This window comes from Enoplosus armatus, chromosome 18 (assembly GCF_043641665.1).
Source record: "Enoplosus armatus isolate fEnoArm2 chromosome 18, fEnoArm2.hap1, whole genome shotgun sequence".
Classification (NCBI taxonomy): Eukaryota; Metazoa; Chordata; class Actinopteri; order Centrarchiformes; family Enoplosidae; genus Enoplosus; species Enoplosus armatus.
Genome location: NC_092197.1, coordinates 512151 through 521659, shown reverse-complemented (window position 1 = coordinate 521659; position 9509 = coordinate 512151). Strand labels below are relative to the sequence as shown.

At 44.3% G+C, this 9509-nt stretch overlaps 2 protein-coding genes and 4 non-coding genes across 6 annotated transcripts; all 6 read right to left on the bottom strand.

Annotated features, from left to right (window-relative positions):
• Nucleotides 1–257: 257 nt before the first annotated feature.
• On the bottom strand, nucleotides 258–1970 carry nkx6.1 (NK6 homeobox 1). The gene is made up of 3 exons (XM_070925039.1): nucleotides 1418–1970; nucleotides 1118–1290; nucleotides 258–503 (listed from the first exon to the last, which is right to left on the bottom strand). The coding sequence occupies exons 1-3, from the start codon at nucleotides 1968–1970 to the stop codon at nucleotides 258–260; spliced, it is 972 nt and encodes a 323-aa protein (XP_070781140.1).
• A 3425-nt stretch (nucleotides 1971–5395) lies between these two features.
• Nucleotides 5396–9284, bottom strand: rpl17 (ribosomal protein L17). Its single transcript, XM_070924427.1, has 7 exons — nucleotides 9261–9284; nucleotides 8760–8809; nucleotides 8544–8584; nucleotides 7172–7306; nucleotides 6895–6993; nucleotides 5748–5939; nucleotides 5396–5472 (listed from the first exon to the last, which is right to left on the bottom strand). The coding sequence occupies exons 2-7, from the start codon at nucleotides 8797–8799 to the stop codon at nucleotides 5425–5427; spliced, it is 555 nt and encodes a 184-aa protein (XP_070780528.1). The 5' UTR covers nucleotides 8800–8809; nucleotides 9261–9284; the 3' UTR covers nucleotides 5396–5424.
• LOC139301807 (small nucleolar RNA SNORD58) lies at nucleotides 5549–5614 on the bottom strand. Its single transcript, XR_011598885.1, has one exon. It is a non-coding gene; the product is annotated as a small nucleolar RNA SNORD58 (small nucleolar RNA).
• LOC139301810 (small nucleolar RNA SNORD58) lies at nucleotides 6505–6571 on the bottom strand. Its single transcript, XR_011598888.1, has one exon. It is a non-coding gene; the product is annotated as a small nucleolar RNA SNORD58 (small nucleolar RNA).
• On the bottom strand, nucleotides 7062–7128 carry LOC139301808 (small nucleolar RNA SNORD58). The gene has a single exon (XR_011598886.1). It is a non-coding gene; the product is annotated as a small nucleolar RNA SNORD58 (small nucleolar RNA).
• Nucleotides 8658–8727, bottom strand: LOC139301809 (small nucleolar RNA SNORD58). Its single transcript, XR_011598887.1, has one exon. It is a non-coding gene; the product is annotated as a small nucleolar RNA SNORD58 (small nucleolar RNA).
• Nucleotides 9285–9509: the final 225 nt, after the last annotated feature.

Genomic DNA, 9509 nt, shown 5'->3' with positions numbered 1-9509 from the left:
GTTTTCAGCTGACCTGAGATCAGCGCGTCTGTACAAAAACACTGGAGTTATTCACCGCAGATCATTTCTATCGACACAACTCACGTCTCTATTTACAAGTTAAGGAGCTCTTCTGAGTCCAGTCCGTGTGTTCGGCCATAAAATGTTCTTCAGCTCATCACCATCATCACCTCCATCCGCGTGCAAAAAAACACAAGAAAACAAAATGAGATGTGGAGAAACGAGTCCGAGTCTCGTCTCCGGAAACAGACGCGGAGTTACGAGCTGTCGTTCTCCGACGTGTGCAGCAGCAGCGCGGCGGAGGGCTTGTGCTTCTTCAGCAGCTGTGTGATCTTCTCGTCGTCCGAGTTCGGGTCCAGAGGTTTGTTGTAGTCGTCGTCTTCGTCTTCGTTTTCCGAGGTTCCCTTCAGCCGCTCCGTCTCCGAGTCCTGCTTCTTCTTGGCGGTGGCCATCTCCGCCGCGTGCTTTTTCCTCCATTTAGTTCTTCTGTTCTGGAACCAAACCTGAGCGACACACACAGAACTCCGGTCACTTTCTCACGTTTTTTATATTTCATGCTCCACAAATAAGGACACTGTTCTCCATTCAAATCAATACAGTAGGCTAATCATGATTTAGGATAAATATTAGAATAATTCAACTTTATTTCGACAGCGAATTTTATATTAAAACATGCAAAACAAAAGACGAAAAATACACATGAAAAGCCAGATGCAAGAAATACACATGATGCATTATGGGAGCAGCTGAGGATCAAATGAAGCTCGTGCTCAAATGATAGAAAGGCCTCTAATATTTTACAAATAAATTAATTTGAAATAAAAAATAAATAAACGAAAGAAGAAGATTTCGTTAATTTGGGCAAAAAGACAAACAGAAAATATGAAGCAAATAGATCCCAACATGACCAGGACACAATGTTTAACCTGAAAATGAGATTATTCATTAATTAAGAATTTTAAGATGGAAAAATAATTTGCTTCTTTTCAATGTGGGAAAAAAAAACAGATTATAAAAAGTAAAGAATATTTTTCTCTGCTCAAAGGAAAAGAAGCGGGTTTCTGTTGTTCCGTCACGTTGTTATTTGGGTGTTTTTCTCGGTGCAGTTCTGAATTACCTTGACTTGGCTCTCGGTCATTCCCAGAGAGTACGCCAGCCGCGCTCTCTCCGGCCCCGCCAGATATTTAGTCTGTTCAAAAGTCTTTTCCAGCGCGAATATTTGTTGTCCAGAGAACGTGGGTCTCGTGTGTTTTCTTTTCCCGTCTTTGTCCAGCAACACGGAGTTATGATCTGAAAGGTAAGGCAAAAAGGTCAAACTCTACACACCACAGCATTCAGCAGACCGAGACTCTGGTCTCAACAGGTTTTACTCAAACAACCTTTTAGAAACGATTCCAGTGACACCGCACACACTTACGGGGTGAACACGCAAATCTGGCGTCCCTCCAGTGCGGGCTCTGCATGACTCCGGGCCAGAAGATCGGCGTCCTGCCCGGGAGGTCCGCCAGGGGCTTCGGATACCGGGCCACCGCCACCGCCGCGGCGCTGGGGCTGAAGTAAAGTCCGGGAGGCGGCGGAGGGCTGAGGCTGCTGAACCGGGACAACCCTGACAGAATCCCCGCCGAGGAGGAGGCGGCGGCGGCGGCCACAGCCACCGTGGCGCCGGCGGTGGGCCGGCTGAGGATGTCGTTTATTCCGTGAGGGGTGGCGGAGGAGCACAGCTGCGGGGAGCCGAGCCCCGAGGACAGGCCTGTGGAGCTTTTGATCCCCGGGGAGGACACGGCCATCCCGCCCGGGTTGGGAGAGGTGGTGGCCGGTGAGGTAGAGGAGTTGGGGCCGCTGGAGGAGAGCGGGTAAGCCGGGTACAGCGGGGTCTTCATCTCGGTCATGCTGTGCAGAGCTGCTAAAGGGGGGGTGCTGAGGAGGAAGGCGCTCTGTCGGGACCCGTCCATCTGACCCACCGCTAACATTACCACTTCTCTGGAGGAACCGGGAGCAGGTTTCTCTGGGTCTTTAGGGCCCTGCGCACCTGACAGAGTCCAGACTAGAACTAAGCAAAAACCCGCTCTTCTCTGGAGTCACATTCAAAGTCCATCTCAGGCTCGATCCACCGCAAAATCCCGAATCTTCAACTTGCAAAAGAAGCACCCGAAATATGCTGCTGACCGCAGGAGGAACTCAGTGTCCCCCGCAGACAGACCCGGATTCAGGTCCACTCTCAAACCAGGACGATAAAAAGCCGGTTTCTCTGCCGAGTTCAAGAAGTTCTGTGAGATAATAAAACATGATCATCTGGTCCTCCTGTCTATTAGCTCCAAACTCCAAACTTTGAGAGGAGGAAACGGACAGCGGAGAGAGAGGGGGGGTCTCTGTGCTGATTGGATGATCTGACGGTGACGTAGGCCCTCTGGATTTAGGAGGGCCTCCTGATTGGCTCAGCGGCTCGGCTCTGATTTACTGGATGAGACGCCATCAGAGCAGAAAAAGATTAAATATGAAACACTTTAGTTTGCGAAGAAGAAGATGAAGATTTAAATAACAAAGAAAAGAGAGAAACGGAACTACAGACATAATCAGCTGCTTCAGTTGTCGAGTCAAATAAATGATTATTAGAGGTCAGATGTTTAATAAATGAATAAAGTTCAACCCTTTAAACTGAACAAACAACAAGCGATTTCAACTCCTTCACTGTTTCTATGTTTTAAAGTATATTTATATATATATATATATATATATATATTTCCTCTCCCTCCATCTCACCCAAATATTTGACTCCAAAACTCGCAGATTTTACATCATGGAGGTGAAATCAGTTCGTCTTGTTTCAGATAAAATGCTGCAGTCTGAACAAACGGATTCACACATTTCTTTTACCTCAAACAAGGAAAACGTTTCGTTTTTCTTTCACGTGTTTTCCCTGTTTTGTGATGTGAATGAGACACAAACATCAGGTGACTTGATGATGAACAATAAAGAAATGTTTCCACACAGACATCAGATATTCATGATCTCTTTAGTAAATGTGCTGACGGACTGTGTATTTTCTGTAGTACATGTATGAGTGTTGTATATTCAGGTGAGTCCAGGATCCGTGTTCATTCATACTTTGAGTGAATGTTATTTCTGTTTCAAAGAAAACAATTCAACATGTATTTCTTTCATATGTGTGCGTTAAATGAAGTAAACATTTGTATTTCTGTATTTGTTGAGTCTTTGTGTGTCTGAGGACAGAATGAGCCGCAGCTGGTTTTTACTTTAAGGTTAAATGATTAGATCAGACTGCAAGACGACTCCATTCTGTGTTTTTAAATAAACTCCACGATCCTTCAACAGGCGTTTCAATGAAACACGAGCTGAGCCACTTTTTACTGTTTTTGATCTCTTCGGCCTCTTTGACTGTTTCTTAAGAAAAGAAGTAGTAGTATAAATCTACTCGTGGAAAGTACATTTGTCAGTACATGTATTCAGTACTTCAGTTTCTGCTCAGTTATTTATTCTATGATCCGTTTTCGGACTTTAAAATCCTTTAATAGCTCAACAAGCTGCCATCAGTGGTTTGAATTAAAAAGTTCAGATGATTAAGACAGACAGCAAATGAACCTCCACGATGAGTCTCATTCACAGGCTGAGGGCGGCCGAGCTGCCGTGAAGGGGGGGCCTCCATCAGGAGCAGCTCAGGGTTCAGCGAGGATCGAACCCCCAACCGGCTCGAACCAGCCCCACCTCCCGTGCGCCACCATGCCCAGACAGCGACACCGAGGCGCCACCTGGTGGTCACTGACACATCAGCACTCTGTAAAGGTGAACTTTGTCAAAGCTGAAGCAGCTGCTGACACATGAGGAACAGGTTCCACTTGAACTGGAACAAGAAGCAGAAACAAATCTTCCATCTGAACTCCGCCTCGCTCTCTGGACTCTATACATATTATTTATATACGTTACATTATTATTATTTATATGAAGTCTTAGCTTGTTAGCTGTTGTTGCTCTGGCTGCTGTGAAGCAGAAACTCTTCCATAAACCAAGTGCAGGAGTTTCTGCTCTTTGTGATGTGATCTGAACACAGTGATAATAAGATGTTCGACACTTTGAAGACAGAAACAACGACCAGAGACCAGAATCTGCTTTCTGAACTTTCTATAGATGATTTGAAATGTGTTTCTTTATCCGAGTCAGATGGACAGACTCGAATATGGGATTTATGATATTGTGAATATATTTGACATATTATGATATAAAATAAAACTGACTTGACTTGATATGGAACTTCTTCAGCCATTCTGAATATGTTTTAGATATTTATCGGTCACGGATTAGGAGCTAAGGAGGATATTAACTTCCACTAGTTTGTTTATGACGTTCTTGAACATGTTTGTGGGGCTGTGAAACCATAAAGACCCTTTAGTAAACCAACTGCAGAAAGAGACCACTTCTTTAAAAGGAGTCTATACATATATAAATACATGTTTAGACTGATGCAGTGACGCATCTGTGTGCTGTCGTGTCTCTCCAGGCCACCAGGGGGCAGACAGGAGAACTTTGAGCTGGATGTCTGCAGCTAAAGAGGAAGGATTATCTATAATAATTCAAATGGAAAATAACAGAGTTCCAACAACTTGTGTTTTTGTACTTCAGAGTTTTGCATATTTTTTTTTTGGTCTTTAAGGATTTGGTTCTAAATATCGCTGAAACTACACAAATCATGGGAATAAGAGTATTAATATCAGGCCTTCAGCAGGAAGGTTTATTAACGGATCAACACAGTGATCAAACTTAAATGAAGTCTAATCACTTTGTTGTATTTTAATATGAAGAAGAGTTCAAACCGTCTGAACATGAAGTGTTGTCTTCTACAAGACAAAGTACCTTTACTGCAAGTATTGTACTTGAATACAATCTTGAGGTACTTCTATTTCTTTATACTTCTACTCCACCACACTTAATAGGTTAATTTAGTACTTTCTACTTCACTGCATTTGACAGTTACTTAGTGGACTCAGACTAATACAAAATATAAAACTAATGAATCCATCGTGGATTCAGATAAACTGCAGTATATGAAGTACTCGACATTAGCTCCACCTTCTCACATTAATACATCAAATATAATCCAGTGACATTAAATATATTCTGAAATGGGCCAGTCTGCATAATGAGTACTTTGAGTATATTTAGATGCCAATACTGCTGTACTTTTTTGACTTCCCTGTACCAGAGTATTTCAACAATGTAATGTAGTATTAATACTTTTACTGACGCAAAATATCTGAGTACTTCTTCCACTGCTGGTCTTTTCCCAGTTACTTCGGTGAGGGATATCGGATACATGCAGTATTAAGAGTATAAATGATAGTATTAATAAAGAAGTTGTCAGTCAAATAAAGAGAAGCGAGAGTCGACTGTAATAACAAGTTTTATTCATATTTACTCCCGTGCCATGAGCTTCTGCTTCTTCAGCTTCTTCTGCGAGACCTGCAGGCAAACAAGCTCAGTTATTAACGGTTATTAACTGGTATTAGTCACACAGGGACGCCCGTTAAAAGCTTCGGTTGCTCAGATTTTCAGTTTGCTTTCATGGTGAATCCAAAGGTGTCCTAAGAAGTCATCAGTGCAACATCATCATCATCAGTCACAGTGCGTTCAGACTAACTGATGGAAGGATTTTATTTCTATATTCAGCTCTGCACTCAACAAGCAGGTTCCCCGTTTGTCTGAACGCACCGTCGGCCATCTTGTCCTGGTCTTACCTTTTTCTTCTGGGCCACCTCCTCCTCTGGTTTGGGGACGATCTGCTCCTTCTCGGTCAGGATCATCTCGATGTGGCAGGGGGAGCTCATGTAGGGGTTGATGCGGCCGTGGGCGCGGTAGGTGCGTCTCCTCATCTTGGGGGCCTTGTTGACCTGGATGTGCTCGATGACCAGAGAGTCCACATCCAAGCCCTGAAACCACATCCAACCAGAAGACGGGTCAGAAACGGGAGCAGCGGTCAAATAATCTGGTTCCTAAAGCTCAGTTTAGAGTTGATGACCGCAGCTGTTAGCAACATGGACTCAACAGGTTGTATCTATGAGCTGCGATTGAGTCTCTGGTTCAGCAGGAGACAGTGAGCTACAGACCGTCTGTCCAACAGTCTGAAGTCTCGCCCACGATACAGTCACCTACTGACTGTATTACACAAAAAGAAAAGCCAGATGTGCATCAACATTTAGGGAACATCTTCAAGCAGGAGCCGTTCCTCCTTTAGTGTCCACTCACATCATAAAGACACAGGCAGCACCGAGTGAAACCACCATTAGTTTTCATTTGAAGTCATGGAGCAGCAGACTGCAGCTGGACACCACGCCTCACTAGTTTCAGACAGCAGGACGTCTTCACTCCGCTGACTAACAGCTGATAACTACAACGTAATCACAGTAATCGCTCCTCTAATGAAGCCCTGAGACAGAAGCAGTCACAGTATTGATCACACTCAGGAGAATAAATGTAATTCACAGTGAAGATCAGATCGCTCAGATTCAATGTGTTCTTTTCACGGTTGATACAAAGGTGTCCTAAATGGTCATCACTGCAATCAACTTCACGTGAATCACAAAACTACGGACACAGACGAGCAGTGAAGTGGCGACGTTTCTACTGAAAACCGTTTGTTGCCTCTTGAAGACGCTGTCTGGATGTGGATCCACAGCGACGAGGAGAAACGATAAGGAGGACGGACATTAACGCACTTCACCCAGCCTGCTGTTAAAGTGTTGGTGAGGAGAATCTACCAGGGACACCTGACCTTTAACATCTCATACAGACTTGTTGTGAGCACACCTTACAGTCTCATCTGTGAGAGCTGACAGAAATCAGCACTAAGCAGCTAAATGGAGTAATTTCTAACTTCTAACGTACCTTGAGCTCAGCGTTGCTCTCAGCGTTCTTGAGCATGTGCAGGAGGAACTCTGCGCTCTTCTTGGGCCAGCGTCCCTGAGTCCAGCCGAACTGTTTGGCCTGAAAACAACAAGTGTTTAAAAAAGCTTCTTCCATCCAACGTACTACACTTTAGTTTGTCCACAAACGCTGCTCAGATTAAAAGATTAGTTTCATCTTTGATCCAAAGGTGTCCTAAGAAGGTCATCATAACAGCTTTTAAACAAACACTTCAGTTGCTTTCAGTTTGACAGCTCACCTGGGCACACCGTCCAACACCACCGTTGTAGCGACGGAAGGGGACGCACTGGTGTTTGACCATGACGTCCCTCAGGTACTTGTTAGCCTTGCGGATGTGCATGCCCTTGATGGCCTGGGCTGTCTCACGGGTGTTCTGGTGAAGAAAACAAGCATCCACAAACGATCACGACCCAAACAACAATAGAAACACCTCAGAGACGAACGAAATCACAGCTTCAGCGTTCTCACACAGAATACTGGAGGAGACATTTAGAGCAGAGAGCTCGTCTGTACCAGGACACCCGAGAAAGACGTTCACCTTCAGTTAATCAGATGCTTTAGATCCTTAACAGGTTAGAAAAGACTCTTATCACTACGTACTAAATCATTTCACTGTCAGCTGGTTAGTTTATAATAAAAGCTGCATGCTAAACTATAAAGGGAACACTTCAGTGTTTGGTAGAACGTTGTTCTAATATCAGACAGACAACGCTGAGAGAACGTGTTGATCACTGATCTAATCTCACATCAAATCCACACAACAATTAACATAAATACATAACATTGAGCCACATGTCAACACCACTGAGCAGCAGCTTTTTTCCGTTCTACTCTCAGCGTTTCATGATGTACGAGTTAATTACACATTATTATTCATGTGCAAAGAATCTGTCTGAAATTCAACAGTTATCTTCAGGTTTTCTTGACTACTCAACTCAGAAGTAGATAACTCCCAGGCTGTTACAGCAGCTTGGAGCAGAAAGACATGAACAAAAGACTAATAACTACAGTAACTTAAATGAAGTGTTGGATGTTTTTCTGTGTGTGATGCTGTGACCAAGTGAGGCGGACCGGGTGAGACCACCTTCCACCCCTGCATGGACCACAGACCACCCCTGCTCGGCCTGCTCCAGCCCCTACATGTGAAGTTTTACTTTCAGCCAAAAACATTTATGATAACTATTAACCATGTGCGCTCATCAGTTCCATGTGACTAGTTATTAAGCGTGTGCTCCTGTCATTATCACGAGGGTCGTGTGAGAAGAACTACGCAGATATTACCTGCCGTGTTTCATGTCTCAGCATTAGAACAGCAGCCCACAGCTGGAGGACCTCTACACGTCAGCTGGGAGACTCCTCTCTCTCTTATACGTTATACTAACGGACACCACCCTGTCCCCCCTGCGTTACACTAACGCACGCACCCCCTACTGGTGAATACTGGACACTTTATTTTGGTCACTGCACTGTTTGTTATTCATCTTATCTTATTCTTTTACATGCTTGTTGTCTGTCAGATTATATGTTTTAAAAAAATGTAGCACCATCAGACAGCGGCAAATTCCTTGTAATGTAGGTTACTTGGCAATAAATAGTTTGATTCTTCTTACCTTGAAGTGAACCCGGAGGTTGGAGCCCCTCGACTTGCATGCTGAAATCAGAAAGAAACCGCTTGAGAAGCAGAACTCAGCTCAGTCCAACAGACAGCTTCTTCAACACATTCAGCAGCTCAGATCTGTCTCTTATTTGTTTTCATGTTTCATCCAAAGGTGTCCTAAGCAGTCATCACAGCCGCCATGTTGACACTATCAGCTTCGTTTACTCACATTTAGTCGGGTTCTCGGGGTCGAGAGAGTAGCGGACCATTTTCAGATATCTGTAAGACAGAAGAGCTTTCATTTAATCAAACATTGAAGGACTCCTCACGAGTCCTGTTAGCTGCGTTAGCATTAGCTCAGGTTAGCTTAAGATACGGCACTAATTAACAGCCACAGCACAGAGAATGACCGAGAAACAGTAGTTAACCCTTTAAAGCACAGTTCCTGTGGAGGACTGAGAGCTGAAGGCGGTTTAACAAATTAAACTGATGCAGTTTTATCATCAACCGCCGCCAACATGGCGGACACCTGATGTGCTAGCAACCAAACCGGCATCCTCACAAATACTCCATTAAAACACAATTCCCGCCTCCAAACACCAACATATAACATCGTCCGAGCTGTGTAACGATGGTGAACAAATCGCAGCGGATTAAAAAGCGGGATGGTGCAGATTTAGGACAGATTTAACACAGATTGTTGTCTTCATATGTGGTACTGCTGTCCTACCTCTGAGGCCGCGGAGGGAAGAGGAAGAGCAGGGGACAGTGTTCCTCCTCTTCTGCTTCTTGTAGGCTTTACCGCCCCCTGCCGGACCGGAGGAGGCCGGTCCTGACGGGAGGGGGTCCCTGGGTGCAATGAAGGCGTCTGGACAGTAGGTGGCGATGTTTGATAGCTCACACTGTTTCAGCTTAGCCGGCTAACCTTTAACAAATATTTCTTTTATTTCATTTCAATTAGAGTTTATGATTTCTTTTT

Bases quoted from the DNA above. Each gene is read 5' to 3' on its own strand.
- nkx6.1 (XM_070925039.1), bottom strand. From the start codon at position 1,970: ATGTTAGCGGTGGGTCAGATGGACGGGTCCCGACAGAGCGCCTTCCTC. The intron at 1,291-1,417 runs GTAAGTGTGTGC...CTTACCTTTCAG, and splicing joins CAGATTTGCGTGTTCACCCC to ATCATAACTCCGTGTTGCTG. The intron at 504-1,117 runs GTAATTCAGAAC...TGTGTCGCTCAG, and splicing joins TGACCGAGAGCCAAGTCAAG to GTTTGGTTCCAGAACAGAAG.
- rpl17 (XM_070924427.1), bottom strand. From the start codon at position 8,799: ATGGTCCGCTACTCTCTCGACCCCGAGAACCCGACTAAAT. The intron at 7,307-8,543 runs GTAAGAAGAATC...TTTCTTCACCAG, and splicing joins ACCTCCGGGTTCACTTCAAG to AACACCCGTGAGACAGCCCA. The intron at 5,940-6,894 runs GTACGTTAGAAG...ATGTGGTTTCAG, and splicing joins AGAGCAACGCTGAGCTCAAG to GGCTTGGATGTGGACTCTCT.